The 19,573-nt window shown below is 35.0% G+C and overlaps 1 protein-coding gene and 1 long non-coding RNA gene across 2 annotated transcripts; one reads left to right on the top strand and one right to left on the bottom strand.

Annotated features, from left to right (window-relative positions):
• The first annotated feature begins 6,858 nt into the window (after positions 1-6,858).
• LOC104101728 (disease resistance protein RUN1-like) lies at positions 6,859-11,093 on the top strand. The gene is made up of 5 exons (XM_033657517.2): positions 6,859-7,452; positions 7,781-8,876; positions 9,323-9,618; positions 9,702-10,542; positions 10,614-11,093. The coding sequence occupies exons 1-5, from the start codon at positions 6,953-6,955 to the stop codon at positions 11,064-11,066; spliced, it is 3,186 nt and encodes a 1,061-aa protein (XP_033513408.2). The 5' UTR covers positions 6,859-6,952; the 3' UTR covers positions 11,067-11,093.
• A 1,342-nt stretch (positions 11,094-12,435) lies between these two features.
• Positions 12,436-13,946, bottom strand: LOC104101727 (uncharacterized). Its single transcript, XR_001970320.3, has 2 exons — positions 13,404-13,946; positions 12,436-12,995 (listed from the first exon to the last, which is right to left on the bottom strand). It is a non-coding gene; the product is annotated as an uncharacterized lncRNA (long non-coding RNA).
• Positions 13,947-19,573: the final 5,627 nt, after the last annotated feature.

Raw genomic sequence — 19,573 nt, 5'->3', positions numbered from 1 at the left:
GTGCATGGAGAGGTATAAGGCAGCTAAGAAGGAGGCTAAGTTGGCGGTCACAGAGGCTAAGACTGCGGCTTATGGTCGTATGTACGAGGAATTGGGGGAAAAGAAGTTATTCCGGCTGGCCAAGTTGAGAGAGAGGAAGGCTCGGGATTTGGACCAAGTGAGATGCATCAAGGACGAAGATGGTAGAGTATTGATGGAAGATGCCCAGATTAAGAGGAGATGGCAGACTTACTTTCATAAACTTCTGAATGAAGAAGGGGATCGGGATATTGTGCTAGGCGAATTGGAGCATTCCGAGAGTCATCGTGACTTTGGGTACTGCAGACGTATCGAGGTTGAGGAGGTCGTGGGAGCTATGCGTAAGATGAGTAGGGGCAGGGCGACCGGGCCAGACGAGATTCCAGTGGAATTTTGGAAGTGTCTGGGGAGAGCAGGTTTGGAGTGGTTGACTAGGTTATTTAATATTATTTTTAAGGGGAGGAGGATGCCGGATGAGTGGAGGTGGAGTACGGTGATCCCATTGTATAAGAACAAAGGTGATATCCAGAGTTGTAACAATTATAGGGATATCAAATTACTGAGTCATACCATGAAAGTGTGGGAGAGGGTGGTTGAAGCGAGGGTGAGGATGACAGTGTCTGTATCTGACAACCAGTTCGGGTTCATGCCGGGTCGTTTGACTACAGAAGCTATACACCTTGTTAGAAGGTTGGTGGAACTATACAGAGAGAGGAAGAAGGATATGCACATGGTGTTTATTGACCTAGAGAAAGCGTATGACAAGGTTCCTAGAGAAATTCTCTGGAGATGCCTGGAGGCAAATGGTGTGTTGGTTCCCTACATTATGGTGATTAAGGACATGTATGATGGGGCTAAGACTCGGGTTAGGACAGTAGGAGGCGACTCTGAGCATTTTTCTGTTGTAATGGGGTTACACCAATGTTCTGCGCTCAGTCCATTCTTATTTGCCCTGGTGATGGACGCGTTAACACACCATATTCAAGGGGATGTGCCATGGTGCATGCTATTCGCCGATGACATAGTTCTGATTAATGAGTCGCAAGCCGGTGTTAACGAGAGGCTGGAGGTTTGGAGACAGGCTCTTGAGTCTAAGGGTTTCAAGTTGAGCAGGATGAAGACGGAATACTTGGAGTGTAAGTTCAGCGCTGAGCCAGGGGAAGAGGGCGTGGAGTGAGGCTTGATTCGCAGGTCATCCCGAGTAGAGGCAGCTTCAAGTACCTTGGTTCGATTATCCAGGGGGGAGGGGAGATCGACGAGGATGTCACACACCGTATTGGGGTAGGATGGATGAAGTGGAGGTTAGCATCTGGAGTCCTGTATGACAAGAGAGTGCCACCGATACTCAAAGGTAAGTTTTATAAAGCAGTGGTTAGACCGGCCATGATGTATGGGGCTGAGTGTTGGCCCGTTAAGAACTCACATATTCAGAAGATGAAAGTAGCAGAAATGAGGATGTTGCGGTGGATGTGCGGGCACACTAGGATAGATAAGATTAGGAATGATGATATCCGGGAGAAGGTGCATGTGGCTCCCATTGATGACAAAATGCGGGAAGCGAGGCTTAGATGGTTTGGACATGTTCAGAGGAGAAGCCCAGATGCTCCGATATGGAGATGTGAGCAGTTGGTTGTGGATGGCACGAGAAGAGGTAGAGGACGACCTAAGAAGTATTGAGGAGAGGTGATCAGGCAGGATATGGCGAGGCTCCAGATTTCCGAGGACATGACACTTGATAGGGAGATGTGGAGGTCGAGTATTAGGGTTGTAGGTTAGGAGGTAGTTGAGTCGTGCCTTACTTCGTACCATTGTGGGACTAGCCATGTAGGGTTTTTGTCTAAGATAGCTATTGGCAATGTTGTGGCTTACTATTTCGCTTTCCAGTGCATGTCCTATTTACTAGCTATCGCTTTTGCTTTGCATCTTTCTTCTAGATTTCATGGTGTTCCTATTTTTCTTATGATTGTTGTGGTGATACTAATATTTACTAATATTGTCTCCCTTTGCTTTGCGCCTTTCTTCTGGATTTCATGGTGTTCCCATTTATCCTATGATTGTTGTTGTGATACTAATATTGTTTCCTTTTTGTCATTTTGTCTTTATTTTTTTTTTTGAGCCGAGGGTCTTTCGGAGACAGCCTCTCTACTCATTCGGGGTAAGGGTAAGGTCTGCGTACACACTACCCTCCCCAAACCCCATTAGTGGAATTTTACTGGGTTGTTGTTGTTGTTGTTGTATTTTAAATCATGAATTAATTATTATAATAATTATTTCTCTCCTATTCTTTGGCAAATATTAATTCTTGAATTCTTGCATTAATTGTTACATGCTATTTGAATTATGTGTTTTAATTATTAATTGACATTTAGCATATTAAATATTAAACTGCCTATTTTCTCCCTGATTTTCATAATAATTTGCTATTTGTCATTGTTTGTTTCATAATTAAATCATAATTATTGTATGCTTGTTGTCTTATAATTTTATATTAATTGTTGCATTTATTGAAAAAATTTCTTCTATAAGAATTGATTGAAATGGATATATTGGAGGATCGGGTTGTACGCCACAATAGACTTATTAAAAAGTCCTTATTGGAGGATCGGGTTGCACGCCACAACTGACTTATTAAAAGTCAATATTGGGGGATTGGATTGCACGTCGCAACAGACTTATTAAAAAGTCTATATATATACTTGATTGAAATAAATATACAACAGACTTACTAAAAGTCAATATTGGGGGATCGGATTGCACGCTGCAACAGACTTATTAAAAAGTCTATATATATACTTGATTGAAATAAATATACAACAGACTTATTAAAAAGTCAATATTTGGGTGATCGGATTGCACGCCGCGATAGACCTATTTAAAAGTCAATATATATACTTGATTAAAAATAATTATATGAGAGGATTGAAAATGAATATATTGTGAGCGCGGGTTGCACGCTGCAACAGAATTGAATGTGAATATATTGTGAGAGCGGGTTGCACGCTGTAACAGAATTGATGGAAATGATAATTGGTTATAACTGCTGAGTTGGCTTCAATTATTATAAATGAGTTACCTGATTTATTTCTATTATTGTTGTTGTTACTAATATTGCGTACAGGTAACGTAAGTGACCCGCCTTAGCCTCGTCACTACTTCATCGAGGTTAGGCTCAGCACTTACCAGTACATGGGGTCGGTTGTACTGATACTACACTCTGCACTTCTTGTGCAGATTTTGGAGTTGGTCCCAGCGGCGTACCATAGACTTGCTCGGATTTCAGGTACCAGAGGAGAATTGAGGTATAACTGCATGGCGTCCGCAGTTCTGAAGTCCCTGTCTATTTTACTTTAGCTGTGTGTTTATTTTCAGACTGCTTTATTTTATTCAGACCTTTATTTGTATTTATTCTAGAAATTCGTGCACTTGTGATACCAATTCTGGGATGGTATATAGACACCGTTATTTTTAAGGATTATTCACTACATTTCAGACTTTACTTCCGCATTTGTTCTTTGTTATTAATAAATTTAAAAATTATTTTTAAAATGGACAATATTATTCTAACGTTGGTTTGCTTATCAAGTGAAATGTTAGGCGCCATCACGGTCCGAAGGTGAAAAATTCGGGTCGTGACAAGAGCTTACTGAATTAACCCTATAAAAGTACAATTCAAGAATTATAATTATTCAGAAGATAGTCCAATTTTGAGGTCTTTGTGTTGATAAGACATTAGAGCATCCAACACATTGTAGAACATAGAAGTTAAGGGAGAGACTCAAAGTCGTTTGTGGGGTTTGCTTTAAGTCTTTTTCTTTAACATCTTTCATATGGTTGGCAAGTGAACTGAAAGAATTGATCAAAATTCACTAGTAATAAATGTTTCCATTTTTTGAATGTGGAAAAGTTAAACAAAGAAAAAGAATTAAATGTTTCCACTTAATTACTATCACTTTCACCAATAATACGTTGAATGACAAAACTGACTTATAATAAAAAAACTCACAAGTAATTTCTTAGAAGGAATCACAATCAAGAACTGTATTACATTTATACAACCGCTTTAGGAAGCTCTTGTTTAATTTTATTTGCTTGAATTTATGGATGTGTCAATTTGTAATGGCTTAAATTTCCTAAACCTCGTTATTTTATTTCAAAATTTAACTAAGGGAATCCGCTAAAGTCCTATTTCATCACTCTACAAGAGAATAAAGTAAGTTTATGTAGGTCATAGTTTAATGAGGTATTTGACCAAGCTTTTAGATGGAAAAAAGTGCTTTTGAGGAGAAGCAGAATCAGTTTTTGAGAAGCAGAAAAAAGTAGATTCGCTTCAAAAGCACTTTTCTGAGAAGCACTTTTGAGAAAAATACACTTAAAAGCAATTTTCAAAAGTTTGGCCAAACACTAATTACTGTTCAAAAGTGTTTTTCAAGTTAATTAGCCAAACACAAATTGCTTCTCACCAAAAGCACTTTTTTGAAAAGTACTTTTGAGAAAAACACTTCTCAAAATAAGTTAATTTTAGAAGCTTGGCCAAACAGGCTATAAGTCCAATTCGGAGGTCCTAAGTCCAATTTTGAGGTCCTTGTTTTGATAAGATATCACCATCCAACTCATTGTGGGCACAATTTATAGATCATAATTCACTAATAATAAATATTTTTATTCTTTGCATATGGAAAATTTCAAAAGAAAAAAAAATAAAAATTGAATGTTTCCACTTAATTTCTATCAATTCCCCCTACAATACGTTGAATGACAAATTGACTTACGATGAACCTTCAAGTAATTTCTCAGAAAGAATCACAATCATAAACTGTATTGCATTTATACTCCCATTTCAGGAAGCTCTTGTTTAATTTTATTCAATTAAATTTATGGATATTTCAATTTGTAGTGGCCTAAAAATTCTAAACTTCTTTTATTATGGTTATGCAAAAGAGGAACTACCTAAGAAATATCTAGGGAAACTTCCGTTTTCTTTCCGTTGACCCTTCTGCCGGGTTGTAAATGACTTGACCCAAAAATAATACTTCTTCTGTCCTAATTTATGTAATATTATTTAACTAGACACGGAATTTAACAAGACTTTTGAAATATACGGTCTAAAATAAGCATTAGACATTCACTACGCCAAAAGAGGCTTTTAGTGGCAATAAATTTTCCTTTTAACGGCAATATTTATTGCCGCAAAAATATTTACCAATAATTGATTAAATGTAGATCCAGGGTCGGGCATTTATGTCAAATGTTGGTAAAGATTCATATTATTGCCACTAAAAATAATTACTTTTAGCGGCATTAATTTAGCGGCATTCGATTTCGATACATTAAATTAAAGTAGGAAGTGGTCTCATAAAAGGCCGCGATGATACTTCAATACATTGATAAAGAATAAAAATGAGTCCCAACTTATTAATTTTAAATGGAAGAATTAGTAATGTAAAAGACTATAAGTATAGATCAGTATTTAAGAAAACTTTCTTTATAAAAGAAAGTTAGACACAATTTTGAAACAAAATGTACTCTGAAAACTAGAAATTTAAATTTGACACGGAGTAATTACTACTCTATTGACTATTGACTTGTTTTATACCACATGTTTTAAAAAAAATATTTTATTTTAAATTTCATGTTTGTAAAAATACTATCACATAAATTAAGACGGATGAAATAAATAAATTTTGACCAATTCTTTAAATTCACTTGCCGATAATATGAAGGCGATTCAAAGAAAATGACTTTTGAGATGCAAAAGAAGAGAACCCCGCAAATAACTTGTCGAGTATTTCTACTCAATTTCTATCAAGGCAAGTTGTATATACTATCAACACGAAAAACTCAAAGGTAATTTCCTAGAACAACTCACCAACAGTGGCGGATGTAGTGTGTTACCATCGGGTTCAATTGAACCCATAACTTTCGATGCGTAGTAAAAGTTTATACGTAAAAATTCATTAAAATTGCAAAAAAGTACATATGAACCCATAACTTTAAAAATATAATGGGTTCAATGCTAAAACCCTTAAAAGTTAAACTCATAGAATTTAAATCATGGATCCGCCTCTGCTCACAAACCGTGAACTATACTGCATGCATTTATACCTCCTTTTCAGTAAGCTCTTGTTTAATCTTATTCGATTAAATTTATGAATATTGTGAAAGGAATTTGCAAAATTCTTATTTCATCACTCAACAAGAAAATACACTCAAGGGTTATGTATAATCTGTAAATTCAGAGGTAGATCCAGGATTTGATGGTTACGGGTGCCACTGCTTTTAATACAAATCGACCACTAGTGACGAGATTGAATTTGGACGTACATTTCGTCTGTTTGATCCATTTTGAATTAATTCGGTTCGATCCATTTTAACTTTTGTAGATGTACAATATGAATTACAGTGTGAAATTTATTTACACTATAAAAACTTTTGTACAAAAAAGATACCCCATCTAAGAAATATCTTCGGAATCTAAGAAATACAAGAATTAAGAGCCCGTTTGGACATAAAATTTGATGGAATTTTTTTTCAAAAAAATTTACTTTTTTCGAAATTAGCGTTTGTTCATAAATTTTTTAATTTTTACTTGAAAATACATGTTATAAATTTTCGAAAATTTAAAAAATTCCAAAAAACTATTTTTCAAAATTTTCACTCAAACTCACAAAACTTTAAAAACAACCCAAACTAAAATTTATGTCCAAACACAACTCAAAATTTCAAATATCATTATTTTCACCATTTTTTTGAATTTTACAATTATTATGTCCAAACGCCTACTAAATTTCCAACCACAAAGTCTAAGAAATATCCAGGGAAACTTACTTCTGAAGGGTTGTAGTTGACTTGACCCAAGATTATATGTAGCTCTGCTTAGCTACATATAAAAATCATCCCTTAATTCTTGCATTCTCATCAACCCTTAATTCATTAAATGAATACTCAATTAGTTCGAGGAGAATCATCTCCATCTTCTTACTTCTCTTATGAAGTATTCCTGAGTTTCAGAGGTGAAGACACCCGAAAAACATTCACTGGTCATCTTTATTCCAAATTGTCTGATGTTGGAATTAATACCTTCATTGACGATGAGGAATTGAGAAAGGGTGACGTGATTTCAAGAGAACTAGAGAAAGCAATTGAAGGATCAAGAATTTCCATTGTAGTTTTCTCAAGAAATTATGCTTCCTCCGGTTGGTGTCTAAATGAACTAGTTAAGATTCTTGAATGCAAAGAGAAATTAAAGCAGATGGTTTTGCCTATTTTCTATGATGTTGATCCTTCTCAAGTGCGAAAGCAAACTGGGTTATTTGGGGAAGCTTTGGCAAAACATAAGGAACGATCAATTGGGGCTCAAATGGTGCAGAAATGGACAGCTGCACTTACTGAAGCTGCAAATTTATCTGGATGGGATTTGCAAAATGTTGCTGACGGGTATACTTTCTTGATACAACTATATAATTTCATTTGTTATTTGTTCAATTGTTTATACGGTATGATACTAACTGTTAAAAAGAGTTTTAAGTTTTATACATTGACATTTTATTGAAATATTTACACTATCAATATATATAACTTAATTATTTCTTAAAATATCCTATATGACGCAGTAAGTTATCTATTTTGTTGCTTAGATTCATCCCACTGTGTTATGTCTTGGCTATTGATGTTGATATGTCGTCAAATATTTTCAAATATCAAAGTTTTATTTACTGGAGTAGTATTTCTTTTAATTTTTTTGTTTTTGCTAAAACATTTGTAGGCATGAATCAAAGTTTATTGAAAAAATTATACAGCAAGTCCTACAAGAGGTCAACCAGACACCTCTAGATGTTGCTTGGCACCCAGTTGGAATAGATTCTCGTGTCAAAGATGTAGAGTTGTTATTGCAAAATGAATGTGTAGATAAAGTTCGCATGATTGGTATTCACGGAGTTGGTGGCATAGGGAAAACAACTCTGGCAAAAGCTATCTACAATCGAATGTTTCGACTCTTCGATAGTAGTTGCTTCCTTTCAGATGTTAGATCAGAAGCTGAAGAATTTGGTCTTGTCAAGCTACAAGAGAAACTTCTTCGACAAATTCTCAAAATTGAGGACATCAAAGTTGGCAGTGTTGCTCAAGGCATCAATCTAATCAAAGCAAGACTCGAGTCAAAGAAGGTTCTAATTGTTCTTGATGATATGGACCACAAAAATCAATTAGAATCCTTAACAAGAGAAAGAAGTTGGTTTGGTTCGGGTAGCTTAATAATCATTACCACCCGGGACAAGCGATTGCTATGTCGGCTTGGAGAAAAAGAGAGATATGAGGCCAAACTATTAAATGACAATGAAGCGATGTTAGTTTTTTGTTGGCATGCTTTTGACAGTCATTTTCCACCAGAAGATTATGTTAATTTGGCACGAGACATAATCAAATATTCAGGTAGGCTACCATTAGCTCTTGTGACATTGGGGTCACATTTACAAGGAAGTTCTGTAGACGAATGGGGACATGAATTCGAAAAACTAATAGCGATTCCTCATTCTGATATCCAAAAGATTCTCAAGATAAGCTTTGATGGGCTTGATGGTGAAACACAGACTGTTTTCCTCGATATCGCATGCGCCTTCCATGGGTTTGATGAGCATGAAGTTACTGAAATATTAAATGCATGTGGCTTTCATGCTAAAAGTGCAATTGCAACTTTAGTCCAAAAACACTTGCTCCAAAGAATTGGGTATCATTTGGTGATGCATGATCTAGTGCGAGATATGGGAAGAGAAATCGTTCGTATGGAATCATCTCGAGACCCTGGAAAACGGAGTAGATTGTTCATCCCTCAAGAAGTTCGTGATGTTCTACAAGGAAATGAAGTTAGTAAATCCTTCATCTTTATCTTGGTTATATATTTTTTTCAATTAAATTGTTTCTTGCTTATAATTTTTGTTGCCATAATAAGAATTCATTTGTGCATCGTCTCTGGTTAGTAAGTATTTTGTAGTTGTTTTTCAACCATTGTAAATTATGACATTTGCTAAACTCTAGATGCAATTTGTTCTCTTTATTCATATATATTTTTTTTCCTTTGATGTTATCATGTGAACTTATTGAATGATGCTAGACAGTTTCGAAAGGCTCTCATCTTAGCTTTTTTGAGAAATTTTACATTTGTTTAACATCCTCTAATGTGTAAGTTCATTTTTGTTGATACATGGTGTATTCTCTTTGTTTGTCCACCAATTTGTATAAATCATTTTTCTCTCTTAATTTCTGGGACCTAACATGAGCTTAAGTTACTTTTCTTTTTACTGAGCTGCAGGGTTCCGAAAATGTAGAAGTGCTGAAGGTAGATCGAGGGACATTAAAGGGAGTGAACTTGAGCACCAAAGCATTTGAGCAAATGAAAAACCTTAGGGTTCTTATAATGGATGAGTTACATATTAGTGGAGATTTTGGGTTGTTGTCCAAGAAGCTCAGATGGTTGTCTTGGAAAAAATGTCCTTTAAAATATATACCATCAAATTTTCCAGCTGACAAACTTGTAGTTCTAGATATGCGGGAGAGTGATATCCAAGAGTTTGGTTTGAATATGCAGGTTTGTCGCTCGATTCTATAATTTCATGCCTATTGTCATTGCAACTGAGTGGATGAAAATCTTAATTGAAACTATATTTGGTTTACTTTTAGTGTTGTTGAAGTTTGAAGGAGCTGAATCTCTCTCATTGCAAGCAACTCAGAAGCACTCCAAACTTCAATGGTTCACTGAGTCTTGAGACTTTGTATCTCCATGGTTGCTCAAGTCTGACTGAGATCCATCCATCAATAGGAAATTTGTCCAGACTAATTGAACTATCTATGTCTGGTTGCGAAAAACTTACGGATCTTCCAAGCAGCATATGCCAGCTAATATCCGTTAATTACTTGAGCATTAGTAACTGCTCATTTATAAAAACACTGCCAGATGACCTTGGAGATATGAAAAGTCTAAGATCTCTTTATGCATCTCGTACGGGTATAAAACAATTTCCTAGATCTGTTGAAATGCTAAGAAATCTTGTAACTTTGATAGTGGGAGGTCAAAAGTTAGAGGCCAAAAGGAGTATTTCTGGAAGAGGAGTCCATCAGATACAATATTCCTTGCCAACTTTTGTATGCGATTTGAGCCTTACATACTGTAATTTGTCCGAGGCTGATATTCCTAGGGATATTGGGAGCTTGTCCTCCTTAAAATATTTGGATTTGAGTGGCAACAGTTTCTATTGTCTACCCTTTGATTTTTCTAAGTTACGATTGTTGGAGAAGTTGTGTTTGAATGACTGTGAGAATCTTCAAACACTCCCGTCAGTATCAAATTTAGAGAATCTTTATAAAATTAACCTTTATAATTGCCAAAAATTGGTCAAGATTACAGAGTTGGACAACCTCCCTTCTATAGAGCGGATTAATATGATTAATTGTAGTTCTCTGCAGAATCCATTCAATGAAGGCTTCTTTAGTGCACCTGCTCTATTTGCATTTAGTGCACCTGCTCGATATATGGTTAGTCTCTCTCCCTCTCTGTCTCTCTCTTTCCTATCATATTAGTGATCTTGAGTTTTTGTCCGATGCAGATGCAGGATACTATTAGAATTTATCTCGAATGTAATGAGATTCAAGAATGGTGCAGGAATCAAGTAACAGCTTCATCTATGTGTTTGACTATGCCAACACATAATAACTTCTTAGGAATGGTTCTCTGGTTTGTTTCCGACTTGTTCGATGTAGTCCCGCATAATCCATGCTTCAGGATTAGTATTGCACATGGAAAGCCTTCAAATATTCGGTGGAGAAAAGGGAAAAAACCTCTGTCTTACTTACATAAAGCTTTAGATGGCCAGATGATCAAAGGCGGGGAAATGATAGAAGTGTGGGCTGACAACATTACAATAAAGAAGATAGGGATCCATCTGTTATATTTAGACCAACATGGTAAAGTTGTATCTTTGCTGGGAGACGTGGATCATTCTTATTCTAAGTACCCAAAAAGAGTTTCAACTCCTCCTTGTAAAAGAGCAACGTTCTGAGTCAAGATAACTTTCCTTTAGAGCTAATCAAGTTGTATTTTATATTACACTAGTATAATTGTCCGCACATCGCGCGTTCATCAAATGTATCAAAATATGACCGAAGACTAATCTCATACTTTTTAGTAGAAAGATCAATCTGTACTGACCAGAAAACTTTTGAAGGGGATTACCATTTTTTTGGATTCTTTTAAATTCTCATTAAATTTTTTATTTTGCCAAAGATAATATTTGAAATTATAATCCAGGTATGCCCAAAATAAATCCGACAATATGTATATATGTACATATAACTAACCTGTTATATACATATTGGCAAATACCTGTAAATATATTTGGCCAAAGAACCAAATACATTAAGTGCCCATCTAACTCTGTACTCTGAGAATAAAAACAAAAAATAAAAATTATGAAAAAGAGAAAAGATAATAGTACTGCAAAATATTGGGGAGATATATAAACATGAGATGCCTCCAGCTCTTCTTCTTCTTCTAAGGTCCTTTATTTTAGAATTTTGTTATAAAGCAAGGCTGACAGTCTTTGTTTTCTGTCAAATAATTTAAAAGAAAAAATAAAAAGGAAATGAAACAAAACAAAAAAAATCAATTAAAATGTATCATGTCATTGATGGTATTGAATTTCCTAGTTTCAACTAATTTCTTTTGTATATCTTTACACGTTATTTTTCCCTCCAATTTCAGTCCCAGCAACTCAAAACCCATAATTTTAGCTCTAAAATCACAAATCAACTACCCATATTCTTCTTTCCCCCATATTACACTATTATAGCTCTTCACCTAATGACAAATTAACTACGCATTTCATACGGCAAACCGCTGAAAAGAATTTGTCAGTAGATGAAGTTAATCGTTGTTGTGCCAATATATATATATATATATATATATATATATATATATATATATATATATATATATATATATATAGTGTGTGTGTGTGTGTGTGTGTGTGTGTGTGTGTGTGTGTAAAACGTGTTTCTTTTTCAATGTTTAAGGAAATGAGATGAGAAGTGTTGAATCAACAATAAATAACTTTTTTTGTTACGGGTAATTTGAGGAATAAGATTAAATTATGAATAAGAAAAACAACATATCTCCTAGGAGGAAAGTTTACCTTAAAGTGCCTCCTTTTTTTTCAAGAACCTAATTTCTGCCTCCTAGTGCACATACCATTTTTGAGGTATTGCACTCAATATTTTGTTCAGATTAAGAAAATCTTTCATGGGGATATCAAGAGAAAAATGTTTTCAAAAAATCAATAAATAAAACCACATAATGATCCTCTTGGAGTATAGGAACACACCCCATGTAGAGTGCCTCAACCATTCTTGGGCTAGGCACGTCAAAATCAGTTGCAAATTGCAGATACTGTACTTACGCTTGCAATACTATATTTGCATGATAAAAAATGTCAGTACTTACTCTTCCTAATTATGTCATAGCATGTAGCATGATACATTATTCAGAAGATTGGTTCATTTTTCGTGGACCACAATTCTATTAACACTTCCCTTCTATATTCGCGCATTCCTCCCGCGGAAAGAAAACAAAGACGCTTGCCGACAACCCTCCAATAAAGTCATCCAAGAGATAGATTTGTGGCAAGGATAATATGTTTGGGTGAAGTGAATATTTGGAATCTTTCAGAGATATAGTATTTGTATTAGATAGAACTGGATATACAAGTAACGAACTGCAAAAGAAATTTCAGGAGCCTGGAACATGAAAATTACACAATTATTGTCTTCCATAAACAACAATTATAACAACCCAATTTAACCTCAAGACTTGTAACGAAATCATGCAGTAATGTATAATAAATAACGAAAGAATATGAAGAATCATGTCGTTACCTAGGTAGGTGACTCTTCAACTTCTGCACATCTCATTGAGAAGAGGCGAAGGTTTGTAACTGTTGGTGTAAAGAAAGTTGGTAACGGTTGAAAGTAATTGTTTTCTTTTCTAGTCTTAATGTTTCGAATTTAAAAATGGATATTGTTGTGAGTTGAGAGAGGGAAAAGCCAAAAAATTGACAAAATAGATAAATATATTTCTTTGTCTATGAGAGATGCCATGTCAACACTCTTTGTCCCTCTTTTATATATATATATATATATATATATATATAGAGATTATTAATAGGTAGTTGGTCAGATAATTTTTAATTGATATTGATATTTTTCCAAATATTTGTTATATACTTTTTTTTAATCAACGTGTTCGGTTGTGATTTCTAATGTTGAACTTTTGGACGTTAAAAATTAATAAATAAATAATTTATATATTATAAAAATTTGTTGAAATAAAATATATTAAATACCTTAGTGGCATGGAAATTTTCTTCTTCCTCTGTTTCTTCCTTTGCCATAATTCTGATACAAAATTAAGTCAATAATATTAGATGAAATCCTATTCTTGCTAATCTTTTTTTATCAAATTATGATCTTTTCTAGACTTACTCCCTTATTAAATCTATCCTTAACCCTCTCGGGAAAATGCATTAACATTAATAAACAACAGAAAAATAATTATGTACTAAGTTCTCGTTTGAAGTATAAAATTATCATTAAAGCCTTTATCCTTCCAAATAACTTACTATAGAGATGTCAAACCTCCTTGAAGTTTTCAAAACTACAAAATCTAACAAAAATAAATTCAGCGAAAAATTCTAGATTCCTTGTTGTTATCCAATGAAATCATTGGCAAGTATAATTAAGTACATAAACAAATATCAATAGCTAGGTCATGCAAGCTAGTCCGTATATCATAATTAAAAAAAAAAAAATCAATAGCTAGCATTGAAAGAAACAATTCCATCCACAAATCACAACAACATGAACACAACAACATGAGTAGAAAGAAGAAAAAAACATAAAATTCAGAATCACCCTTTTTTTTATATCATTGATCACCTCTACAACGATAATACTTAGAACAACCTCTATTATACGGATTTGACGGCGGCGGAAGGCAGCGTCGCGAATACGGTTCGCCGCCACCGCCGTTACAAACCGGCTGATCTCTTTTTAAAGCTCCAGGAGATATATACTTTTTTCTTTCTTCAAGAAATTTTCTACTAATATCAGACTTCATTAATATCTACAACTCTTCATTACACTCTGCTATTGTACCATTGCATGGCCGATGGCGGTTGGCCTGTTACATATGTGATTATAAATAAAAGCGTAAGAAATATTGTGAAAATATAGACGAGTATTTTGAAAATTGGAGCTTCCATTTTTGGTTTTGTGTGGATAGTATAGTTGGTTCTATTATTTGTAGCTGTCCTTATAGTGACTTTATTTTGCTTTTTTTGATAGTGGAAGACACACTAAGAAGCAGAGGGACCGCACGAGTCCACCAACCAAAACCTAACTTTTATGAAAATAGATTATAATTTATAAAAATATGACTGTGAGCTTTGAAATACAATAACTATTCCAATAAAATCTCACAAATGGGATCTGAGAAGGATAGAGTGTACGAAAACCTTATTCTTACCCCAAGAGTTAGAAAGGCTTCTTTCGATTGAGCTTTAAAATAATTTAAATAAATAGTTGTGGGACAATTAATTATATGCTATATGCAGGAGAATAATCTATATATATCTATATATATATTAAAAGTACGACGGCCCTTGGCGAAATGTCGTTCACCTTTTTTACTCATTAAAAGTAAATTTCATAGTGGATAAATTTGTAATTTAATTATTAGTTTGAAATCAATTAAAATATTAATTATTAATTCTTTCCTTATTTAAACTATGTAGAAAATCTAAATATTTTAGGAATTCAAAATCAACTATGAATATTTTACATAAATTCTTTCCTTATTTGAATTATGTAATATAATTTTTATTCCTTCCATATTGTTTGACCTGATCGTATAAAAAGACTTGCTAATTTATAGTGCTTTGCCAACGATATGTGAATTGCTCCTTAGTAGGTGAGTTCTTTATACTTGTTTCCGATTGTTCTATAGAACATCGCTATACTCTTTGGAGTTATTTCTTGTTTTAGTTTGTTGTTACATTTGTTTTTAATGCTTTTATATGGGTTTTGGAAGAATTATTTTCCGTTAATGTCTTTTTCATTTCTTATTGACCATCCAATTCAACTTGTTTAGGAGTAAAAGAATATGCTGATTTTGGATTAAATGAGGTTACACATTTAAAGAAATATTTAAAGACTAATGTAGTTCAATATGGATTTCTGTGACTAATCTGCAGGTTTTCTTTCTTAGTCAGAACCTTCTTTCAAAATCTTTGAGGCTACTTTCTTTTCTTTTCTTATTTTACATCCAATTAATTTTCGTTTAGTAATAAAAGACTGAATGGTCGATAGCCATTGATGTTCAGATTTTACTACCTGGTGCGGAAGACTGTGGGAGTATATCCCACCGGGAGATCGTATGTGTGATCTGTTAGTTAGAGATTGAAATCGGGTATGAATATTTTGGTACTGTCGCCAACGGAAGAGGTTATGACCGAGAGGCGATCTATTCCTTTGGTTGTGGACTATGAAAGTTGTTCCCGACTTGACGGTTGATCGTATGATGAGATTTTGGGTTATGTCACGACCCAAATTCACCTATAGGTCGTGATGAGGCCCAACATCCCAGCTAGGCAAGCCAACTAATGATTTAAACATATATTTATTTCTTTAACAATTATCCGAGTAATCAAACTCTGCGAATTTTCAAAAAGTAAGAAAATAGGGGAAATAAGATTAATTAAAACCCAAGAAAAATAATTAAATCCAAAAATTCTACCAGTGTGTGCCAAGACCTGGTGTCACAAGTGTATGAGCATCTAATAGATTATACAAAATTCTAAATACTGTCTGAAATAAAATAGGCAGAATAAAATACAAAAAACGGTATTAGTTATTGTAGAACGACTCAGAAAGGCAGCTCACCACTAAGCCTCGGGATGACGTGGGTACGCGCCGGTAGGTCCAACTATAGCACCTATCTCAGGTCCTGCACAAAAAGTGCAGCATGAGTACGTAAACAACGTGTACCCAGTAAGTATCAAGCCTAGTCTGGAAGAGGTAGTGACGAGAGGTCGACTTTGACACTCACTAAGGGCCAATAATAATAAATAAAATAAAAATAGAATATTTAAATCAACATGATTTATAGGATTAACAATACTGCAACGACTTGACTTGTCGTTTTAAGAATTAACGCCCCGTTCAGTGACTTAAAGTCTCGAGAAGTTTCGCAATATGTATTATGACCCGCGAGTGTGGTCGAGTTTGATTTTCGGAAGATTCAGAATTACATTAAAAGAACAGTTCTTATTTAGAAATCTAAGTAGAAAGAGTTGACCAGGGAGTTGAATTTTGAGCAAACGACCCCAGAATGAAATTTCATGATGAAAATAGATTCGTATGATGATTTCGGACTTAGGCGTATTTTCGGATTTGGATTTAAAAGTCCATAAGTCAATTCAACGCATTTTGGCGAAAGTTGGAAAATAGAGGATTTTTGGAGAGTTCGACCGAAGGTTAAAATTTTGATAACGAGGTCGGATTTCAATTCCGGAAACTGGAACAACTCCGTTATGTCATTTATGACTTGTGTGTAAATTTTGAGGTCCATCGGACTTGATTCGATAGGTTTCAGTATCAGATGTAGAAGTTGGAATTTCTTAGTTTCATTAAGCTTGAATTGGGGCATGATTCGTAGTTTTGTATAATCTTGAAGTTGGACTTGACTCGACTTGTTGTTTTAAGAATTAATGCCCCGTTCAGTAACTTAAGGTCTCGAGAAGCTTCGCAATATGTATTATGACCCGCGAGTGCGGTCGAGTTTGATTTTCGGAAGATTCAGAATTACATTTAAAAAACAATTCTTATTTAGAAGTTTAAGTGGAAATAGTTGATCAGGGAGTTGACTTTTGAGCAAACGACCCCGGAATGGAATTTCGATGATGGCAATAGCTTCGTATGATGATTTCGGACTTAGGCGTATGTTCGAATTTGGATTTGGAAGTCCGTAAGTCAATTCGACGTATTTTGGCAAAAGTTGGAAAATAGAAGAATTTTGAAAAGTTCGACCAAAGGTTGAAATTTTGATAACGAGGTTGGATTTCAATTCCGGAAATTGGAACAGCTCCGTTATGTCATATATAACTTGTGTGTAAGTTTTGAGGTCCATCGGACTTGATTCGATAGGTTTCAACATCAGATGTAGAAGTTGAAATTTCTTAGTTTCATTAAGCTTGAATTGGGGCATGATTCGTGGTTTTAGCATTGTTTGATGTGATTTGAGGATTCGACTAAGTTCGTATGATGTTCTAGGACTTGTTGGTATATTTAGTTGAGGTTCCGAGGGGTTCGGGTGAGTTTCGGGGTGGTTTCAGACCATTTCTAGGCCATTTTAAATTGATGGTTTTTGTCCACAGAGGTGTGAATCGCGAACATTAGGCCACGTTCACGAAGAGTAAACAACAGTTTGGGGCCTTGTGAATCGCGACCGCGAAAGCTATTTCGCGATCGCGTAGAACAAACCTCTGCTGCACTGACCCAAGTTTGAAAGCTTATATTTCGCAATTTATAAGGAATTTGGAGATAATACAAAAATAAAAGTTGTAGTCCTTTGTGTCTAGTTTTCTAAAAGTAAACCATTTATCATTTGGAGTTATGTACAGAAAGTTATGGTGGATATACTATAGAATGTCTTAGAAGAGTTTGGAAATCTCTGTTGCACATGGCTGGCTTTGGAAGCTTATATCTCGCAATATATAAGGAATTAAGAGATGAGCAACAAATAACAGTTATAGTCCTTGGTGTCTAGTATTCAGAAAGTTAAACCATTTATAATTTTGTGTTTTGTACAAAACGTTATGACCATTATCCTAGAGGATGTTTAGAAGAGTTATCCTCTAGTATAATGGTCAACGGTAGTAGGTTGGATTCGTTGAGTGTTGTGGTGCTAATGGGGCACGTGTCTTTTGTCCCATTTGGGCAGTTCAATTAGATTTGAGCAAAGTGAGTGACTCCCGAGAAAATTCCAGTGGGTTTGAAAAATATATATATATATATATATATATATATATATTGCAATTGAGAATGTTTCCAGACTTGTGTGCGGATAAAATCTGAGAATTTGCGTTTGATGGTACCTGGACTTGCAAAATTTCTATATGACTATGGATTCTACATTTTTGTATAAGGAAGGTAAGAAGAACAATTTCAAATTCACATAAGGTATTCTCAGAGTGAGTGTTATAGTTGTGGTATTTTTGAAGGTGCTTAAGAAGAATACAATTGCTTATGGGTCGTAGAGCGTTGTGGTTCTATGCTAGGTTTGTGGGGTGAGCTGTGGCTAAAGATCGTGGCGTTTTAGCAAGGAGAAATATTAATCTGAAGACAATTTCAGAAGAAACTCGGAGAAAATAAGACAAACGGGCAGTAGGTTGGATCAGTATGGTAATAGATATAATCGGTTATTTGGGTGCTTATGATGTAGGGGTTTTCTACTGGTGCTTTGTGGAAATATACCTGGGCTTGGCGACCTGCATGACTTGGTTGATTTAGAGAGATTCAACTCTGATGGCCTGATTATGTGCCAATGGATTCCAAAGCATTCTCGAGGTTTTCTACCACGGTTTGAGATGGGTATTTTCCTACCAGCCTGAGGAGCATATTGAGTATTGTGATTTTATACCGGATGGGATCAAATGCATGACTTCTGGCTAATCAGATATGCATTTTACTTGTGACTCAGAATGATTATGAGGTTATCGTATTTTGTTTTTTCAGATGATGGCATGATATATGCGGTGTGTTGTGTGGGAATAAGGTTGGCGTGTGGAAGGTCATGGTTTAGCTTTGAAAGAGAGGTCATAAATTCTTAGAGGGCTTGAACAATTTTCGATATTTAGATGAATGCTATAACTATTTAGTATTGCGTGAGTAGAGTGTACATTTCAGAAGGCGCACTATGTTTTGAATTATGGATATCTCATAGGTATTGCAGCATTTTTCCTGGTTGATCGATTGCTGATATTCAAATTTTTTCAAGTGGCACAGAAGAACTTTTAAAGTATTTCTTATGGGATGATCGTGCATGAGAGAGGTGTTAGGCATTCGGGCGGTGGAGATGGAATCAAATATGGTGATTCGCGTGTTCTATGGATTTAAAGATTGGGAGTTCTCAGGAGCAGATTGTTTCATGGTTGTGGACTGTGAAATTGTGGCCGGAGCTAGCCAGATGATTAAATGAGTTATGATTCAGTCATTATGGATTTTTGGAGGGATTTTTATCTCTTTGTGGGTAACTCGAGTTGATTTGGGGGTCCATAGGTAGGCCCAATTAAGATGTGTATTCTACACCGAGCCGGAATTGTTGGCTCCATACTGCTTTTATTGAGGGATGTGTCATTCGGTTAATGTTGAACTTATTCGTGTTCTCAAATGATCAATGAGTTACTCCTTTATGCTACGAGGAGTTGTGACTCATTGGTTATGTGCACAGATAGTG

This window comes from Nicotiana tomentosiformis, chromosome 9, assembly GCF_000390325.3.
Source record: "Nicotiana tomentosiformis chromosome 9, ASM39032v3, whole genome shotgun sequence".
NCBI classification, from domain to species: domain Eukaryota; kingdom Viridiplantae; phylum Streptophyta; class Magnoliopsida; order Solanales; family Solanaceae; genus Nicotiana; species Nicotiana tomentosiformis.
The sequence above is the reverse complement of the archived record's forward strand: the minus strand, read 5'-3'. Positions and strand labels throughout refer to the sequence as shown.

Coding starts and splice junctions, on each gene's coding strand:
- LOC104101728 (XM_033657517.2), top strand. CDS start 6,953: ATGAATACTCAATTAGTTCGAGGAGAATCATCTCCATCTTCTTACTTC. Junction 8,877..9,322: donor ATGTTCTACAAGGAAATGAA/GTTAGTAAATCC, acceptor ACTGAGCTGCAG/GGTTCCGAAAATGTAGAAGT. Junction 10,543..10,613: donor GTGCACCTGCTCGATATATG/GTTAGTCTCTCT, acceptor TGTCCGATGCAG/ATGCAGGATACTATTAGAAT.